Source organism: Pteronotus mesoamericanus, unplaced genomic scaffold (assembly GCF_021234165.1).
Source record: "Pteronotus mesoamericanus isolate MK-2021 breed Mesoamerican mustached bat unplaced genomic scaffold, CSHL_Meso_final scaffold_165, whole genome shotgun sequence".
In the NCBI taxonomy this organism is placed as follows: domain Eukaryota; kingdom Metazoa; phylum Chordata; class Mammalia; order Chiroptera; family Mormoopidae; genus Pteronotus; species Pteronotus mesoamericanus.
This window is the reverse complement of record NW_026555307.1, coordinates 859,054-879,832: the sequence shown is the minus strand read 5'-3', so window position 1 is coordinate 879,832 and position 20,779 is coordinate 859,054. Positions and strand designations below refer to the sequence as shown.

The window sequence follows — 20,779 nt, the reverse complement described above, 5'->3', positions numbered from 1 at the left end:
CCCATCAGGGCCTGGGGGTGGGGGCCGGGCCACACGTGGCCAATACAAACAAGCCTCTGCTCTCTCCGCAGGCCCGCACAGGCGCCGCCATGGGGCTTAAGCTGTCCTGTCTGAAAGGTAAGGTGGGCGGCTCTCCTTCACCAGCTCTGATGGTGGTGGGGTGGGGTTGGGGTGGCGGTCCGGTGGGCAGGAGGAGGAATGAGGCAGGAGAGGGCAGACCCTGAGACCCTAGTGTTGCTGCCCTGGACAGCGTGTGGCCCCTCCCACTTAAGGCAGCACTTGTGCACAGTAGGTGCCCTAGAAAGACTTGCTCTTACTCTGAGGGCTCCTCCAGGCCTTTTCTTTCATTGGCAGTTGAGTGACATGGGAAAGTCACTGCGCCTCTTGGGTCTCAGTTTCCCCTCGGTGGGATTAACCCCTGGTTGTGGAGAGTGAGGGAGTAAGAGGCTCTAGACATAGGTACCAGGCACGCACAGGGTACTTGCTCTCTGCCCCGCTGACCTGTTATCACCCAGAAAACAGGTTCAGCCTGCCAGAGGCTAGCAAAGGCAAACTGGGAGAGGGGAAAGGACATCAGGGAGAAAGTTCTAGAAGGACACAGAATTACGGAGAGGCATTGTAGTGTTGGCAGACGCAGCCCAGACCTCTGTCCTGTGCTCTAGACCATTCTGCTCAGCGTCCGGATGACCTGGGGGCACCCAGAGCAATATGGCCCAGTCGGAGACTCCCATCAAAGCCCATTCATTGTGCTGTGACAAATGCTCCCACCCCATGTCTCCCCGGCCTGAGACCTGCGAGTCTCCCTGGATGGCCCCTTGCTCACCAACCCTGATTCTCCTGGATGTCTGGGAGCTGCCCCTGGCTCCGTCCCTCCGCCATAGAAAGTCAGGAGGCACAGGAAGGTCAGGCCGGGATGAAAGACCATCCTTCAGGTTTCATTACTTCTGGCCCCAAGGCTGGAATGAGTGGCCCCTGGGAGAGCATCCGGTTGGTCCAGCTCAGGGCTTATGCCTGTCCCTCAGTGGGGGCAGGGCAACTTGATGGGCAGCTCTTCCAAGACTGCATGCAAGGAGGGGGCACTGGTTCCCCTGGAGAAAATCGGGGTATTGTTGGCAAAGTGGGTGTGGGGTGCTAAAGGGACCTAAACAACCCATGTCCCTCCAGGGCCTGGTCCCTCTGAGGTTCCAGGCTGAGCCCGGGCAGGAGTTGTGATAGGTGTTGACTGAGTGAGTATCTGTAGGGGGCGGAAGTCCAGGGCTTGGGTCCAGAGACCAAACCTTAGAGGTCCAGGACCCTCTTCCTTAGGCTCCGCTGCAGGTCTCCCCAGTGCCCAGCACAGAGTAGGTAGTCAGGACAAGCTTTTTGTTTTGGTTTCTATTGTTGTAAAATATACATAACATAAAATTTACCATTTTAACTGTCATTAAGTGCACAGTTCAGGGGCATTAAGTACATTCACATTGTTGTGCACCCATCACCAGCGTCCATCTCCAGAACTTGCCCACCTTCCCAAACTGAAACTGTCCCCATTGAACCCTAACTCCCCCTCCCCCAGCCCCTGGTACCTACCGTCCTACTTTCTGTCTCCATGAGTTTGCTCTAGCGACCTCACATAAGTGGAATCGTACAGTATTTGTCTTTTTGTATCTGGCTTATTCACTCAGCATAACATCTTCAAGGTCCATCCATGATATAGCGCGTGTCAGAGCTTCCTTCATAAGGTTGAATAATATTCCATTGTGGATGTAGACCGCAGTTGCTTTGTCCATTCATCCCCGGAGGGACACGAGGCTGCTTCCACTTTTGGCTGTTGTGTCAGGACATCTAAGTCCCTGAAGGGACTTCTGGGGCCACTTATCTTCCAGCCCAAGGTAGGCTGGGAACTCACCCCCGGGAGAAACCGAGGACCTGTAGGTGCTGAGCACCCCCACACCCCACCCCACCCAGGCCTGAGAGCCTGAGCCTCAGGCTGAGTGCTCCTGGGGCTGGGAGCTTCTAAAAGGGCCTCCTCTTCCGGCCAAGCCCTGGAGGAGCTAAGTGCCGGAATGGGAGCCAGCAGCACCAAGCAGGTTTGCTCATACATTTTTCAGTGCTAGCTCTCTGGGGCCAGTGCCCTGCCCACCCTCAGCCCTCCCCCAGCCTTGGCCAACTCAGGCGTGGGTGTGCCCGAGGGAGGGCCGGGCACGGAACCCTTCTCCCTGTGCTAAACCAAGACAACCCAGGCCCAGGAGCCCGGATGCCCAGCGCTCTCTGCAGAGCCTCATTCTCACATTTTCTATAAGGAATGTGTTCCGTGCGAGGAAACTGCAGTGCGCTGGACACTGCAGCCCTGTAACCCTTACAGTTGTCCTTGTGCCTTATCATACCTGGCAGCCAGCAGGTACAGTGTTACCTGGTTGTGGCACTGGCACATGCAGTTCTCTGCACTGTCTTTTTTTTTGTTTGTTTTTTTAATTGAATGATGTTGTGCTAGTGCTGCTGTTTTTGAGGTAGTTTCCAGTTCCTGAAGGCCTGTATCAAGTTCTGTCAAGCGTTGGTCTTCGGGTTGACCCACGTCGCGTGACCTGGGGACACGAACAACGGTGGGGGGATTGCCTGAGGGGGTGGGGGGTGCTGGGTGCAGGGGAGTAAAGGGGGCAAAATCAGGACAATGGTAAGAGCATAAGCAATAAAATATAATTTTAAAAAATCCCTATACAAAATAGAACTTTAAAACATGCCATTTACACACTATTGTGTCACTTTCACGGTAGTAAAACAGCCTCCAGCAGGTCACCAGTTTAAATGGATATTTTTTTCTTAGCTCAGCCTTCATTTCTTATTTGAGAGAGTTGTATAGTAATTTTTATCATGCGTCATTAGAAATACAATCTGTTAGAACAGAAAAAAAAAAGAGTTGGTCTTTGGGTTGTTTCCAACTTGTTGCTTTTGTAGATAATTGTGTAGATAAAGATGTTCAAAGATGCCATTTTGAACATCTTTGCTCTTTTGATTTTTTTAAATTATTATTTCTTTGGGTTAAGTTTCAGCAATCAGAATCTAGGTCAAATAATGAGGGTAAATGGTGAATTCTCATTGAGGGGCTTAGCGTAGGCAAGGCCCTGCTCTGTACATACTAGCGGATGACTCATTCATCCTTTCTCCCACCATGAAGTGGGTGTTACTGTGATTCTCAGTTTCCTGATGAGGAAACTGAGACACAGAGGGGCAGTGCAACTTGTCTGGGACCACACAGCTGGAACCCATGTGGGATTTTTGAACCCTGGAAGATTGGTCCCAGAAGCCTGGCTTCATCAAAGGAAAACATTTTAGTTTGACTTTAAAAAAAAGAAAAAAATTAGACTTTAGCCCTGGCTGGCATGGCTCAATGGATTGAGCACTGGCCTTCAAAGGGTCGCCAGTTCGATTCTCACTCAGGGCAAATGCCTGGGTTGCAGGCCAAGTCCCCAGTAGGGGGCACACAAGAGGCAACCACACATTGATGTTTCTCTCCCTGTCTTTCTTCCTCCCTTCCCCTCTCTAAAAATAAATAAATAAATCTTAAAAAAAATAAAAATAAAAATTAGATTTTACTTATTTTTACAGAGAGGGTGAAGGAGGGAGAAAGAGAGGGAGAGAAACATTGATCTATTGTCTCTCAACACACCCCGATTGGGAACTAAAACTGCAACCCAGGCATGTGCCCTGACCAGCAACTGAACCCAGGACCTATTAACTTTTTGAGACGATGCCCAACCCACTGAGCCACACTGGTCAGGGCTTTAATTTAACTGTTAAAGTAGCCATTGTAGCCAGAAGCTTTATCCACATGAGCTCCTAAGTCTTCACATTAACCCTATATGATGGTGTCTTTAGTGTTCTAGGGTTACCATAACACATGACTACAAACTCATGCGGGGTGGCTTAAAACAAAAGAAATGTATTCACTCCCAGTTCTGGAGGCTAGAAGTTCTAAATCAAGGTCTCATGAGGCCATGCTTCCTCTGGAAGCATTTGAAGGGCATCCTTCCTGCCTCTTCTGGCTCCTGGGGGCTCCAGGCATCCCTTGGCTTGTGGCCACATCACCCCAAACTCTACTTTGTCTTCACATGATCTCTTGTGTATCTCCGTGTCCTTCCTCTTATAAAAACACCAATCTTTAGACTTAGAGCAAGCACTAAATCCATGATGATCTCATCACTAGATCCTTAACTACTTACATCTGCAAAGACCAAATAAGGTCACATTCTGAGGTTCTGGATGGACTTGAATTTTGAATTTGGGGGAAACACTATTCAACCCACTGCAAGTCACTTTGCCTCTGAGCTTCCTGCAAGTGGGACAGGAATGTGCTTCTCCTGACTGTCAATAAAGACACAGCCGAGGTGGGAGATCATGAGAGAGTGGCATTGGAGAGAGGAATGTGACAAAGGAGAGTGGGCACGGTAAGTGGGGTCCTTCTGCTCAACAGCCAGGCTATGGCAGCTGTGATGTATTGGAACATTCCACTGTCCAAGAGCACCTCCCTCGCATCCTCTCGTGTCATGTGCTCAGTGGACGTCCCTGTGTGCCTGGCACGGCTCCCTGAGCATGTGTCCCCAGTTTGCTCATTTCATCCTCACTACATCTGGACTACAGTGGTAACTTTACAGACAGGGAGGCTGAGGCACAGGGAGCTCAAGGTCACATGGCCTGTCAGGAGGGGTGGTGGTTTCCCTGGTTTGTAAGTACGTTTTGTACCAGTCCACAGCGGGTGGCACTGCCCAGGGCACGGCACGGTGCAGCTGCATGGTTTTCAGTGGGATCCTTGCACTTGCACCCTGAGCACCACCTGGGAACTAGTCAGACATGCAAACTCTTGGGACCCACCCGATCCTACTGAGTCCGAAGCTCTGGGGGTTATTAACAAGCCCTAGGAACTTCAGCTGGTGCGGTTCAGTGGACTGAGCACAGGCCTACGAACGAAAGGATCACCGGTTCGAGTCAGGGCATATGCCTGGGTTGCGGGCCAGGTTCCTAGATGGGGGTGTGCAAGAGGATCGCCCCAGTGTATCTCTTGCACATTGGTGTCGCTCCCTCTCTCTCTCCCTCCCTTGCCTTTTCTCTAAAAGTAAATAAAATAAATACAATCTTTTAAAAACAAACCAACCAACCAACCTAGGGAGATTCTGGTGCCTGATCAAGTTTGAGAACCACTGGTGACGTGGCTCAGGGATCACAGAGATCTGAATTCAAATCCCATTCTGCCCCTAGCAACCTTGTACGACTCACTTCACATGCCCAAGCCTCAGTTTCCCCATCCGTAAAGCGATGAATGGGAACATCTCCAGGGCCAGGTTTCAAGAAATATCTGAGATGAGCACTAAAGCCGATGTCCAATGAACAGGGCTCCGTGTCTTCCTGGCCATGTGCCCCTTCCCTCTCTGGTGACAGCTGCAGGTGTGTAGAGACCGCCACTGGGGAAAGTTACACTGGAGGTGGGGGTTGCCCACTGGGGCTGCCTTAGGGGCCGGTGTGGTCTCTGGGGCTCCCTGGAGGGTGCCAGCTCCTGCCCCAGCCAACTCTGGCATCACCATGAAGACAGGCTCCTGAGACAGGGCTAGTCCCAGCTGACTGGCCTTCGGGCAGCCTAGGCCAGGCGACAAAGGGCCAAGAGATGGAGATTTTGTCCTGGGTTGGTGGGTGGTTTGTTTAATAGACTTTATTTTTTATAACAGTTTTAGATTTATGGAAAAATTGCAAAAGCAGTACACAGTTCCCATATTCCCGCAGCCACTTTGCCCTGTAGTTAACATCATGCATTAGTACGGTACATTCATTACAGTTACCAAATTGATGCAAGTACATTATTTTAAACCCTATACTCTATTCAAATTTCCTTAGGGTTTTGTTGTTGTTTTTGTTGTTGTTAGAGAGGGGAAGAGGAGGAGAAAGAAAGGGAGAGAAACATCAATGTGCGGTTGCCTCTCACCAGTCCCCTGCTGGGCACCTGGCCTGCAACCCAGGCATATGCCCTGACTGGGAATCAAACCAGCGACCCTTTGTTTTGCAGGCCAATACTCAGTCCCCTGAGCCACACCAGCCAGGGCAGATCTCCCTGGGACTTTTAACCCAGTGTCCTTGTTCTATCCCAAGATCCCACCTTGTGTTTTGTTGTCACGTCTCCTTAGGCTCCTCTGAGCTGTGGCAGTTTCTGAGAAGTTCCTTGTCCTGTGACACTTTTTGTGACTCTGTGACAACCAGTCAGGTGTTTTTGTGGGATGCCCCACTGGTGGGATTTGGCTAATGTTGGTGGGTTTTTATAGCCTCTCGTGCTGAGCACATGGCGATGGTAATGGTTTCCTGGCACTGGGACCCCTGGCTGCCCAAGCACATCTCCTGGCTCAGAGCCTCTCCTCCACTCGGCCTGTGACCTGGCGGGGTGGCGGGGGTCGGGGGGGCTGCGGTTGGCAACTGGCAGTTACGAAGTCTGTTTTTCCTGGTTGGTGTTGGAAGTCCAAGACTAGCCCCACGTCATAGTGAAAACGAGAGTCACACCATTCATATTGCCCCATTCTGCTGTGAACACGTGGTTCCAGCTGTCCCACATCTATGGTCCATTGTTGGTCGAGACTGTTTATAGCATAAATACTGATTGTGCCCCTACTGGGTACTGGTCCAGGGCCAGGTTCAGGACTTCAGGGATGAGCAGGCACCCATGTCAAACTGGGGCAGCTGGGGGACAGGTAGTAAACGTTAACGGGAGCTGTCGCCTGAGTGCTGACTGCTGCATGTTAGGACGGAGGCCAGCAGCCTTCACACCTGAACCCTGGCCCTCCTGGGTGGGGATGGCATCACTGAGGATGCAACCAAGCCTGGGAGAGGGACCTGGGAAAGCGCAGGGACGCCAACAGCGTTCAGGCAGCGGGAAGTGCATGAGCAAAGGCCAGGAAACAGCAGCAGCCAACGGGGTGGGCAGGGAATTTGGGATTTTACTACTAGGGATGCGGAGCTCCATGAAAATGGAGGGGATAAAAGGCACTTATCTGGCTAATACATTTCGAGCAGTTTGCAGAATGAGTGGGAGGCTAATGTATTTGAAGGGGAAGGCCCCTTGGTGGGATCTACCACACAGTAGAAGATGCCTTAATATGCTGAGCCTCAGTGTTCCCATTTGTGAAATGGGCTGCGACTTCCTGTCCACGGTGCCCCAGGCAGGGGTCTCTGTCTCCTGTGCCCACCCTGCACCCACTAGAAGAGCACCTGACACACAGCAGGTGCTCCCTTCCCATGGGGAGAGGGCCCAGACCAGAGCTATGTTCTGGTGTAACTTCTCATTTGTTTGGCAAACAGTTATTGAGCACCTACTGCATGCCAGGCACTACACCAGACCCAGGGGCGTGGCGGTGAACATCACGGAGCTCCGTGGGAGAGACAGAAGTGAATGTTTGAACACGCAACCCAGATGGGTAGATTTTGTGATAAGGACTATGAAGGGAATTAAAGTTGTGCAATCGAGGGCATGAGGTGGACAAGGTTCTCTCGGTTGTGGAGCCAGCAACATGGATGCAGAGAACAGTGTTCCAGGCAGAGGGAATAGCAGATGCAAAGGCAGTGAGCCAGGAACAAGCTTGGTGAGCCGATGAACACTGAGGAGGCAAGTATGGTGGGAAGAGGGGCTGAGCAGGACGAGCTGAGGTCACTGGGGCAGGCAGGACTGTGGGAACTGAGGTGTGGTATCAAGAATTTCTTTGCAGAGTAACAGGAAGCTCTACAATCATTCCAGACCAGGGGTCTCAGCCCGTGCTTCGCACCTGAATCATGTGGCAGGCTTTCAGAAAGACGCAGGCCTGGCCCACTCTCCAGGGTAGGGATTGGCTGGTGTGGGTGGGTCCTGGGCACCGGGGTGTTTGTGACGCTTTGGGCAACCCAGGGTGAGAACCACTCTTCTGGGCCCACTGTCCTTGCTTTTCAGATGGGCCCAGGGTACAGACTGACTGTCCAAGGTGACAAGAAGCAAGTTGGCTTGGCTGAGAACCTAGGTATGCAGGCTCTAATCCAGGACTCCTTCTGGAATCTGCACAGATCTACGCCCAAGAGACAGAGGCTGGGGGGCTGAGAGACCCCCAGCCTGCCTGCTCAGAAGAGGGGTGGATAACCCGAACCTGTTTTATTATTATTTGTTTGAATTTACTTTCTTAATCCTAACCTGTTGTACACGCTGAAGCAGATGGTGCTTAATTTTGCCCTGCCCGGTCCTGAAGAGAGCAGCCTCCTGGCTCACAGCAGGGACTTAGCCCCCTGTCCTCCAGGACTGGCTGTCTTCCCTGAGGAGGAAGGGAGGGCCTTGGGTGTGGAAGTCAAGCGTCACACAGGTGGGAGGAGACAGTCCCTAACCACGCCTGGGTAGGAACCAGTCCTAGCACTTTGCAGATAGTACTCAGGAGACATCCATCCCCCCTTACTCTCCAGTTGCACGGGGTCACGAACTGCGGCTGCCCTGCTCACCCCCAAAGCCTGTACTTGGCTCTGGGTCAGCACATGGTAGGGACTCGATCAATGTTTGCAGAATGAACAGTCTCTTGACTCGAACCCAGGTGTGGAGACGCAGGCCCTGCCTCTGGCTGGGGCAGCCATCATTCCCCTTAGCCCAAGAGAGCTTTCACTGCTCACCAGCCAGATTCCACTCCTGTCCTCCCATATGGAGGAGAGTTGCTTGTCATCCCCAGCGTACAGATGAAGAAACTGAAGCATCAGGTGGTAAAACTCCCCGCCCACAGTCACAGCTAGAATGTGACCAACCTGGGGCCTGGGGGGCTGTCCCGGAACGTGACTGGGTACCCAGTTCCCCATCCCTACCTCTTCTTGCCTGGCAGGAAGTCTTGCATGGACCAGGTGCTCTGGAAGCATTTGGAATGAATGATGAAGAGTGAGCCTCTGGGGCAGGATAGGAAGGAGGAGACGGGCCACAGGGGACAGGGACGCGGGTGCTGGGACTCACTGTCCGGTTCTGGCTGCCCACAGTGGGGGCCTCCCTGGCTTTGTGTTGCTCAGGACTCCTAAGTAAGGTCCGTGCTGACCAATAATCCCCTGACGGAATGCAGCTGGCCAGGCGGCTGAGTGGCCTGGCGCTCCTGGTCCCCAGGAATTGCTTTTCCCGCCCCCGGGGGCGTGGTTTCCAAGGAGCCTTCAGACACCAGGGGAGGGGTGCAGACGCCAGGGTGGGGCTGCTCCCATGTCCACCTCCGGCCTTCCCTCCTCCCCGTCTTTTCACTTGGTGCTTTGAGGGTCTCTCTGTGCCAGAGACAGGCCAGTACAAAGCCAAGGGACTCTGGACCAACAGGTCCGAATCTCCTGTGACTTGGCTGAGAGTCTTCAGCTCGCTGAATCTGAGCTTTTTGTTTTTAACTCTAAAATGGCCACCAGGGCAGGGCTGTTGGGATGGAAGGAGGCACGTCAGGAGCTGAGAACGGGGCCTGGGGTATAGCGGGCACACAGAAGTCACTGCTGGGGCCATTGTCGCTGCTGAAATTATGCCCATACTCTTTCTGCCCTTTCAAAATGTCTTTCAAATTATATGTATGCCTGTGGGCCAGGCCCTCCACGACCAAAGCAATAGTGAGCAAGCCTGGGACCCCCCTTGAGGGGCCACTGACTTGGCCCAGAGTCCAGCACACAAACTGGTAACTGATCTTGGCCTGTCCTGGGTGGCGGGACAGGCCCGTGGCCTGGGAGCGCCCCGAGCATCAACGCCCGCCGTGGGCAGTGGGAAGCCAGGCTGGCCGAGGGCGAGTTGGGCTTCCGAGCAGTGTGGGTGCTCTGGAGCCAGGATGGCCCTAGAGTTGTCCAGGATCGAGGGGGACAGGCCTTTTACCAGCCCATCTGCTGGACATGGGGGAGGGCTGTACCCAGAGGGGGCACAACCTTGGGCAAGGCTGAGGCTGGGAAAGGGGGAGCGAGGCAGGTGTCTGGCCCGGGGATCCCCTTGCCTAATTGTCCCTTTAATAGCAGTAACTACAGTCTTAATAATATGGCCCCACAAAGCTCTGCTATTGGTCAGGCCGCCCCAGACACCTTCCACTTAATATCATGCATCCCTATGAGAGCCTTGCAATCACGAGTTACGATCTAGGGTAAAAGTTTGAAAGTTTTCCAGCAAGGGGCCAACCACGTGCTGCCATCTATAACTCAGCCCCTTCGCAGCTGAGGAGACAAGCGGGGGCGGGGGGCGGGGGGGGCGGTAAGAAACTCTCTCAGTTCACAGAGCTGGCGGAGGGCAGAGTGGGAACGCCAGACCTTCCAGCTTGGGCCATCCGGCAGTTCCAGCGGCGCGGCCATGCCATGGGGCCACGCGGTAGCAGGGGAACAGCCGCTCTTGGCACCATTCTGCAGTGTCAAGCTCTTGTTGATATTATGCTACCACTGCTATGACTTGTTACCCTCAAACTGGTAGAGTTGCCAGATACAGGAGGGAAAAAAACATAAAACAGGATGCCTAATTACATTTGAATTTCAGATAAGCAAGGAATAATTGTCTAGTATAAGTATGTCCCAAATAGCGCATGGGACATTCTATTATCTATCTATCTATCTATCTATCCATCTATTTTTAGAGAGAAGAGAAGGGAGGGAGAAAGAGAGGGAGAGAAACACAGATGTGAGAGAGGAACATTGATCGGTTGCCTCTCGTACACGCCTCAACTGGGGACCAAACCCAAACCCAGGCTTGTGCCCTGATGGGGAATTGAAACAAGGACCTTTTGCTTTGCGGTATAACGCCCAACCGAGCCACACTGGCCAGGGCAGGACATATTTTTTATAGTATACCAAAAAAAAAAAAGAAAAAATAGTGTCCTGAATTTGATCTGGCAACCCCACCCCTAGGGGATACTTCACAGTGTCTGGTGATATATTTTTGTTGTCCCATTTGGAAGGTGGCAGCATCTAGAGGCCGGGGATGCTTCTAAACATCCTTCAATGCGCAGGACGGCCCCACCACAAAGAGTGATCTAGCTCCAAACGTCAACAGGGAGGAACCCTGAGTTACCCACATCAAACATTTCCCACAGGACAGGCGGGTGCCGAGTACTTTGTTTATTTTCTTTGACTTCATTTCTCACAGTGATCTTTGTGTGTCCATTTTAGAGGTGAGTAGACTGAGGGCTAGGAGAAGGCTGTCTGAGCCTTGCCCACCGAACTGTGGCTGAGACCCTGAAGCCTCCCAGAAGGGGCTGGAGCTAGAAGGAAGAGGGACCATCTCCTGCGACTGGGAAGGGCTGGCAGGAGGGAGGGGCTGCCAGAGTCCCTGCTGGTGGGCAGGCAGGTGGGCGCTGGACAGGGGCAGTCAGGGAGGTGAACATGCTCCCCGACCTCGGTGTGCTGGATCCTCTCTCTGGCTCCTCCCCCCAGGTTCTCCCTCCGGCAGCTCATCCCTGACGCAAACCAGAGCTTTTTCCTTAATTAAAAAGAGATTTAAAACATCCACTGTCATCTCCTTTGGGCTGGCTGCCTTGAGAAGGTAAAACCGCCAGGCTGCCCTGGCTTCATCCATAATAATGCGAGGCTTTTCCCTTTAATTGGAATTAAAAAAAAAAAAGATTAAGTGCATCTGAAACCCTCAGAGGCATTTGTCCGTTTGCTTTTTGAAAGGTCTGCACTAAATCCAGACTCCGGTCACCTCTGAGGAATTAGCACGGCCCCAGGGCCCGTGGCCCTGCCCCAGGGCCTTTGTGCGTGCTGCGGCTGACTGGTGCACCCTCTCCCGCAGCTCCCCTGCTGCTCCTGGGTTGCCCCCTCTGGGAGACCTTTTCTGACTCCCAGGTCCCTCCCCATCCTGACACACCCTCCCATCATCTCCTTGCTCCTCTTATCACTGACCCAGCTCTGGAGGGTGTTTACTTGCTTCCAGGCCCCAGGGAGACCAGGCTCAGCATCACATCCCACATGATCCTGGGCAAGGCCCTGACTTCTCTGTGCCTCATTGTGCCCATCTGGAAGATTGGCTTCTTACACTGTCAGCCTAGTTGGGAAGAACAATGATGAATTCCCACGAGGTTCTCACATAGCCCCTGGCCTTCCATGAGAGCCATCCTCCCAGCTCAGCGGTGTGGGCCTGTCCCAACAGATGCCTGGACCACAGGTGACCCTCCCTATTTTTTTCCAGCTGCCCCTGAAATCTTTGGGGCCCCAGCTCTGCTGCTGGGGCTGGAGGTGCAGGAAAGCAAAGTGTGGTAGAGAAGAGAAACATCTGTTAGGACTGTTTTATTCTCTGCCGTGTCCCCAGCACTTGGAATAATGCTTAGTGCATAGTAGGTGCACAAGAAATGCCAGTTGACTGAGCTCTCCCCTGGGCCCGGCTCTGCGCTGGGCTTTATACCAGCGCTGTGAGGCAAGGGAGCAGCAGGCTCTACAGGTGAGAAAGCTGGGGCCGAGCGAGGCAAAGTCACAACCAGGAAGCAGGGGACTGAAAATCAGACTCAGTTTTTCTCCCTTCCCAAGCCCGCGGCCATTCCAATCGAATAAGGAAAGCTGGATTGTTAAATTGCAACCACGGATATTTTGTTGGAGTCTGTGCATAAACAACACGTAGCTCCTACTCCAGCTGTGGAGCTGCCAGGGTGGGACAAGGTCCCTGACCTGAACTCAGGTGGTGGGTAGCAGCCAGGAAGTGCTCAGTATTGGCTGAATCAATGAATAAGTGCTTAGATTGGAATCTCATGCTGCGAATAACAGCTTGTATTTATTGAGTGTGCGCTGCTGAGGTCAGCTCTGGTTTTCTAACTTGCAAAATGCACATAATCATGGCACCCAGTTTGGCTGGGTGAGGGCTTCACTGTGGTTCTTAATCCACTCTGCACCCCCTGGAGGTGGGGTCTATTACTCAAACCATTTTGCAGGTGAGGGAAGGAGATTCAAGGAGGTGAAGCCACTGTCCAGGTGGGTTGAAGCCGAGGTGTATGTTCCGGCCTCCCACTGCACTCTGGGTCCCGCAGGCCCGCTATGCGTGCGATGGTGTCTTGGGGAAGTGGAAGCCATCCTAGGGTCAAGGTCTCAAGCAGAGTGCCAGCCTGGGCGTCATTTTTAAATGTATCAGCAGAGGGTGCCATTGAGCCGTGATGCTTGTGGAAAGCAGCACCTGCTCCTGGCTCCAACCACTGTGGCCTGGCGTGGTGGTGGCCTGGGGGTTGTTGAGAACTGGCATAGGGAATAGTGCCCTGTCCCTGGGGCGTCCTGAACAGAGGATAGGCTTGCGTGGGTCAGGGCTTCTGAAGGCTGAGAAGTGGTGGCTGATACCAGAAGGGGCAAAGTGGGCGCTCGGGCCTGGAACCACCTGACCTCTGCTTGTTGTGGGGCTTGCCCTCTCCAAGCCTTGGTTTCCTCATCTGGAGAATGGTCATGATCCTTGTTTCCACACTGAGGATTAATGCAGTAGTGAAAATGGCTGGCTCAGCCCACGGCCTGGCACAGGGATGCTTGAGAAGGGGCGGCTGGTCCCAGCGGAAGGAGCCAACAGTCCTTGGATCCCCGCCAGGATCCCTCAGGCCCTGGTCAGCTGGCTTGGCTCTCAATGGTCATTTCTCCCACACTTGGCAGCCCCACATCCCTCACTAGGTATGTCATTCCTACAAGTTTGGTATCATAACCCCATTTTTTCATGCAAGGAAGCTGAGGCTCACAGAGTAAAGCCACCTGTTTCCAGTCACCCTAGCTTGTGGGTTCCCAACCGTGGCTACGAGACTCTCCTGGGAGCTTTTAAAAGTCCTGGTGGGAAGCAGTGACATCAGGCACCCTGCGGGTGGGGTCCCACGTCAGTATTTTTAAAATTCCCAGGTGATCGCATCAGGCAGCCAATACGGGGCACCACTGCCCTGGGCAGGGCAGGGCAGGGCCGGGCAGGGCCGGGCCGGGCCGGGCTGCACAGGAAGCCAGGCTCCGGACTCCACCCTTGGAGGGGCTGGCTCCGGGGGCCAGGGTTTGGGCAGGCTGGCTTCCTCTGTCTCCAGGGCCCAGGCCAGCAGGGACCAGTCAAGGCCAGGGCGAGGCTTCCTGCACAAGCTTCCCATCTCACCCACCCCGAAATCTTTGAATGGCTCCAGGTGCTGGGGTCCCCTCCCTGCTGCCTCCCTCCTGCCTCCCTCTTTGGGTCACAGTGCCGGGAACCTCAGGCCGGCTCTTCCCCTCAGGAAATGGGCTCTTAATGGCCGGAGGCGGGCAGGTAATTAACAAATAACAATTCTGGCTTTAGCACAAATGAGCTCCTTGTCTGAGGCTGGGTTGGCATTTGTCGTTAATCCCCAAAGTCGGTTTTACCTCCTGAGAGCTTTCCCCTCCAGCTCAGCCACCTCTGCTTGGAGGCTGCACAGCCTGGGGATTTGAGGGGAGCTAGAGCCCCGCCCTCCTCCTCCCTCTTCGCTGCTGCTTCCCCCTCTTCCCCTCTCTCCCTCCTCCCTCCTGTGCCCTCCCTCCCTCCTTCCCTCCTCTCTTCCTCCAGCATCTCTCCAGGGCCCACTGAGTGACCTGATGCTTCCTGATTAAGAATGTGGCTTTGTCGCCAAGCTCCCAGAACATGTTAAAATGCAAATGTGGGGCCCCGGGAGGAGTGCGGCTTTTCTCTATTAGCATTTTATTTTAGAACTGTAGAATATTCACTGAGGAAGGGGCCTCAGAGACTAAGCAGAGAGGCTCCCTCCTGTCACAGATAACAATAATCAGAGCTTCCTTTTGTTGCTGGCGCTCAATGAGACGCTCTTTATGGATGATTACAGAGCCGCTTACAGGGATTGAGTGCCCCCCGGGCCCTACTAGCTGGGCAGGAGCTTCACGTGAATTCATTCATTGCATCGTGCCCACTGCCCTGAAGAGGCCGGTGCTGTCGCGGCCCCACAGCAGCCAGGTTGGGAATTTTGTTTTCGTTTTTGGCATTTCAGAGCCTCAGGTTTTTGAGGTTCTATTATTGCTTGTTAGGACACCATGCAGGTCCCTGGTCCAAACTCCACGGAGCTGTTATAGAACTGGATTGGCAAACCACAGAAATTGGGCCTGCTGCCCTTTTTTTCAAATAAAGTTTTATTGGAACACAGCCATATCCATTCATTTACATACTCTCTGTGGCTGCTTTTCCACTACAATGGTAAAGTTGAATAGTTGTAACTGCGTAGCCCCTAAAGTAAAAATAATTACTATCTGGCCTTTTTCATTAAGTTTTCTGGCTCCATTATGCAAAAATGTGGTTATTAGAAGTACCAGCTTATGGAATCTGACAGACTTGGGCTTGGGTTCAGATCCTGGCTTCGCCACACACTCTTCCACTCTACGTAAGTTGTTACTCTCTTGGGTCCTCGGTCTCCACCTCTGTGAGATGGAGCTGCTTCTACTTCGCCCCTCGCGGGGTAGCCATGAAGGCGTTCAGCATTGTGCCTGATGTGCAGTAAATGATCTGTAAATATTGACTGTTACCAGTATTAACGGGAGGGCCTGCTCCAAGTGGCTTCCTTGTATTTTACGTTCTGGGCTTCCGTGAAAGATTGCAGGACAAATAGCTCTGTTGCTTTAAGGGAGGCTTGAAAACAATGACTTTAAATCATCTTGGCAGAGGCCTCAGTGGGTGCTCTTGAGGGGCTCATAGTCTGATGGGGCCCCCTGGCTACAGACTAACCAGCCTGGTAGACTCCGAGGGCCACGGGCTCCCAGGACAGGCAAGCTGTGCTAGCTGTATCACTTACGTATTGCTGCGTAACAAATCACCCCAAAATTTAGTGGCTTAAACATTATCTCAGTTTCTATGGGTCAGGGATTCAGGAATGACTCGGCTGGGAGGCTCTGGCTCCGAGTCTCTTGGGCGGTAACAGTCCAGCTGCTGGCCTGACCTCCGTCTTATCCGAAGGCTTGACTGGGCTGGAGGACCCACTTCCTAGGTGGCCCCTTCACATGGCTGTTGGCTGGAGGCCTCAGTTCTTCAGCCACGCGGCCTTCCTCACAGGCTGCTTTCCTCTCTTCAAACATGGCTGCTGACTTCCCCCAGAAGAAGAGCAAAGAGGAAGTTGTAGTAGCATTTCTTACGACAGCCCTTTGGAAGTCACATGCCATCCCTTCTGTCTTATTCTATGCGTTAGAATTCATCCAGGTCCATCCCACACTGAAGGGCAGGGTACTTAGACCCCACCTCTCGGGGATGTACCTGAGAACTACCTCCTGCCCCTGCAGGGATCATTCAGGAGCCCCAGCCCCATGGTGCTCCCCGTGGGCCCGAGGAGCAGTAGCAATAACCAGCATCCCATGGCTCAGTTCCTGCTGCTGCCCGGGGCCTCAGATACTTGACCTAATACAATCCCAGTCTGGGGCTGTTTGGGAAAAAACCAAAGTGTGAAAGCATAGAGATAAGGATGTTAACACCCAATCCAGTGGTGCCTGAAGTTGTTTACCAATTTAAGGTCAAGGTGCTCCTACCTGCCCTGTCTCAGTTACTGTGCTAGTCTCAAATGAGATAGTGGCTGCCCTCTAGGTGCTCAAAGTAAAGGAAGACAGAATTAAGAACTAATCATTTCAATACAGTGTGATCAGTGCTGGAATACTGATGAATGAGTGAGTGTAGATGGCAAAGGAGGAAGGGATCGATTTGCTGGCGCATCTTCCCCAAAGAAGAGCCTGCTGTGCAGGGCTTTGAAGGATGAGTAGGAGCTCACTGCCATGGTGAGGGAGCGAGAGCTTTCCAGGCAGGGGAAGCAGCCTGTACAGGGGCACGAAGGGGCTGGGGAGCCCAGTGAATTTGGGAAACTGAGCGGGTCGGAGAGTGTGGGCAGGTGGCAGGGGATGAGGCTGCAGATGGTTTGGGCCAGACTGTGAAGGCGAAAAGCTGAGCTAAGAGGTTGACTTTAATTTATGATCAACAGGGTATTTTATGACTCATGGTTCTGTGAGATGTGAACAGACTCTAAGGTTATTTAAGTTCAGGAAGCCCAAGGTTAAACACAACTGAAGCAGCTTCCTTACTACAGGACACAGCCTTTAATTCTCTAACCTGCATGGGAATCTCCGAGAGAAGGATAGAGTAGATGGGATTCTCAAACTCATCTGATCACGGAACCCCCTTCCCAAGGGAGCCTCCGAGGCCAGTGTTCCAAGGAACACACTTTGGGAAATGCTGCTTGTTGATAACTGTCAAGAGCTAGCGAGTGTTCTCAGTGGGTATGTGGTATGATCAAATTTGCAGTTTCTGGCTGCTGTTTGGAGGGCAGACGGAAGAGGGAGACAGAGGTGCTAGTTAGGGCATGAGGAGGGAGAAGGAAGGGCGTCAGAGATACTGAGGGGGTGGCATCTGCGGGCTTGCAGGTTGCTAAATTGGCTGGCGGTTGGAGGGTGAGGCAGAAAAAGGAAGAAGTGACACGCAGGCTTCGGGCTGACGCGATGCCATTGACTCAGACGGGAAGAATGGAGGAAGGTATTGGGTGGGGTGGATGGGGCACGCACTTCTGTGTCAGGTGGAGATATGTCACTGGACTTGGCCAGTTTATGAGTACAGAGGGGACAAGGAAGTGAACACCTCAGAAGAAAAGGAACTTGAATTCAAATTCCTTGAAAAGTGCAACTTACCGAAAGTGACCCAAGATAGAAACAGAAAAGTTTAACGAGCCCCATATCTATTAAAGAAACCTAACTTGAAATCAGAAGTTTGCACAGAGAAAATTCCAAGCCCTGACAGTTTCACTGGCGAATGCAGTCTAACACGTAAGGAAGACATAACACCGATCTCACACAAACTCCTTCAGAAAATCATTAGTGGGAGGGGTGACTTCATGCATGGCTTCCGCTCAGGCAGGCTGGGTTCCAGTTCAAGCTCTGTTGCTTTCATCCATTCAGAGTCATGTTTTAAGTACCTATGATGTGTCAGACGCTGCTCTAGGCACTGAAGTTACATTAGCGAACAAAGCAGGTAAAACTCACGGTCCTCACCGAGTTACGCAAGGCCGGTGGGTCATTTAACTGTCCTGAGCCTCAGTTAAGTGGGGACAGCAATGCCCTCTTGCCTGAGAGGTGTCAGGGTTCATGGTGATGATGAGGGGAGGGAGGCAGGCAGCCAGCCAGCGTGGGCAGTTCCCCGGCGGCCACTGATGCTTGTCTCTCTGTCATGTGTGTACGTGTGTGTTCCACGGCCTACCCTCTCAGGCTTTAAAATGTGTGTCAGCAGCAGCAGCAGCCACGATGAGGCCCCCGTCCTGAACGACAAGCACCTGGATGTGCCCAACATCATCATCACCCCCCCGACCCCCACGGGCATGATGTTGCCAAGGGATTCCAGGAGGACAGGTGAGGCTACCCTGCCCCGTTCACTGCCAGGCCAGGTTCGGTGTTGGGGAGGGTCTGACTGGGGACAGCTCAAGGGGTCCCCTTTTGTGCCGTGGGTCTGAGGGCATGTGCCCACCTCTCCTTGGGTTTATTAAAAATTTACCCTCGGATCTCCACCGCGGGCCCCTCGCCGTGGCACCAGCCTCCGCAAGATGTGGCATGTTAAGTAATTAGCTAGACAGCCCCTGCCGGCAGCCAAGCGAGTGATGGATGGGGCCGGGCAGGCTCAGCAAGGTAATTGATGGCTGCGCCTTCCCCTGCTAGCCAGGAGACTGGGGCTTCATCTCGCTGGCTGCAGAGGTTCAGCTGGACAGGACAGGCTTGCAAATACAGTCATGCTGGGCTGGGGCTGATTTCTGGGCCTTCCGGATGCAGCTCACTGCAGGGAGGGGAGAGAACATGGAATTGTTCCCAGAGAGAGGGTGAGAGGGAGGGGCCGGAACTGGTGCCCCCATGTGCCCCTCTGTAGATACTGTTGGAGCTGGAGGGACAAATTGTTCATTGACTCATGAAACAGATATATTGAGCCAGACCTGTGCAAGGTTCTAAGGCTGCTGCTGCTGTTCTTAATAATAATAGTAATAGTAATGATTTGATGACAGTAATTGAGTCCTAATAGGTCCAGAGTTCATCCCCATTTTATAGATGGGTAAGCTGAGGTTCAGAGAGGTTGAGACACTCGCCATACAGCTGGTAGTGGCAGAGTTGGGATTCAGACCCAGGCTGCGTGATCTGGAGCTCACGCTGTGGACCCCTAGAGTAGACACCCTCCCAGTGGCTGGCAGCACTCGACCAACCAGCCGTCAAGACTTGAGTCCCGCCTGACTCGTGCGGGGACACAGGCTGACAAGGCTGATGTGCATGCAGCTCGTGGGAGTTTGGCGGGGGAGCTTAGGCGCCCGTTTCCAGATGTTGCCTTTGGATCTCAGCTTGCCCAGCAGGGCGAGTGACCTAGAGAGAGACAGACTCTGGGCCGGGCCTGTGCAGTTACCTGGGCTGGGTCAGGCTCAGTAAGGATTGTAATGGGTCGCCTTCCTATGTCACCTTGCCGAGTGGCAGGCACTGGGCTACATGCTTCCCACAAATCTTATTTCTCATTCCAACCCTAGGGGCTGTGGGTACCATCCTTATCTCTAGTTTACAGCCGGGAAGCCGAGGTCCAGAGAAGGAGGGCGACTCGCCCAAGGGCACGCAGCAGGGGCCCAGTCCTTGGCTCTCCCATTACACTCCCTTCCGTCTCTGAGCCTTGGCATCCCCATCTGTCCAGTGGGATCCTAACCACCCTCCCTGCGCCGGGGCCGTGGGAGTGCAGGGGAGACTCGGGGAGAGTCTGCAAGGTCTGTGGGGTGAGAGCCTGCAGGCCCTCGGGCCCCTGGGGGACTCCTAGCCCTGGGAGAGGTTCCTTTTAAGCTTAAGCAGTTCCAGGGACGGGTTAGTGCAGAGGGACCAGCACAGAGGTCCCCTCCTGCCCTGTCCAGAGGCAGAGCTCAGACCTGACCCCATGCTTCCCCCATTCAGAGGAGGGAAGCATAGGAGAAAGGGCACAGGTTTGGAGTCAGAAAACCCTAGATTTGGACCGTTGTTCTGCCACTCATCAGCATCAGGTGACTTTGAACAGGAAGCTCCGCCTCCCTGAGCCTCAGCTTCTCCATCTGTAAAATGGAGGCAATAACAGTCCTCGGAGGGGTTGAATATGATTAAAGATGAGGAGGATCAGGGACATATTTCTGCGGTGCGTTGTGGATGTTCTCGCCAGTGGTATTTAGGGCAGGAGGAACGACCTCCAGACTTGGGTGGCACTTCCTCCCGGCCTGAGGGCTCTGAATGATGATTAGCCTGGAACCTCGGCAGGATTGGAGAGAACCCCGGCCCTGCCCAGCCACCCGCTGACTTGGAGCACGCCTCCACTCTCTGGGCCTGAGATTCCCTGCTCTAGAACTGCCCAGCCCTGGGCTTTAAGAGGATGAAACCGGGGTGGGCCCAGGTGGGGCACAATTTCAGAAACCTCAACCAGGGACCCCAGGAGCACAGCTTTGTCTGTGGGATGAGGGGTGCATAGGAATCCTGTAGGACCGAGCATCATCAGGGACCCCTCTCAACATCCATTGAGGGATCTCAGGAAGATGGTACAAAACAAGGAGCCCAGAGTCACTGGCCCTGGAGCTCCCCGGGGAAGGGGGCCTAGATGGGGTGGGGGATTCATCCACATGTTGATCCCCTTTGTCTCCTAGCCTGGCTGGAAGACATGGGGTCATGTCCAGAGGATGGAGAAATAGACCCTGAAGTCTGAGAAGGAGGCGCAGCTCAGGGATTTGTTGGCACCGGCTCCTGCTCTGGCTATCCCTCGCCCCACGTGTCTCCAAGGGGGTGTAGCTGCCTGGGACAGATGTGCTGAGTATGCTGGATGGGAGAGTGATTTCGGCACTTGACCAAGAAAAGCGTGGCAAGATGAGCAAGGAATCAGCCCTGCACACTTCCA

The 20,779-nt window shown here is 53.4% G+C and overlaps 1 protein-coding gene across 1 annotated transcript; it reads left to right on the top strand.

Annotated features, from left to right (window-relative positions):
- The first annotated feature begins 89 nt into the window (after positions 1–89).
- Positions 90–20,693, top strand: CUNH16orf74 (chromosome unknown C16orf74 homolog). Its single transcript, XM_054588797.1, has 3 exons — positions 90–117; positions 18,121–18,261; positions 20,532–20,693. Exons 1-3 carry the CDS (start codon positions 90–92, stop codon positions 20,588–20,590), a joined length of 228 nt encoding a protein of 75 aa, XP_054444772.1. The 3' UTR covers positions 20,591–20,693.
- The last annotated feature ends 86 nt before the right edge of the window (positions 20,694–20,779 follow it).

Bases quoted from the DNA above. Each gene is read 5' to 3' on its own strand.
- CUNH16orf74 (XM_054588797.1), top strand. From the start codon at position 90: ATGGGGCTTAAGCTGTCCTGTCTGAAAG. The intron at 118-18,120 runs GTAAGGTGGGCG...CTACCCTCTCAG, and splicing joins TAAGCTGTCCTGTCTGAAAG to GCTTTAAAATGTGTGTCAGC. The intron at 18,262-20,531 runs GTGAGGCTACCC...TTTGTCTCCTAG, and splicing joins AAGGGATTCCAGGAGGACAG to CCTGGCTGGAAGACATGGGG.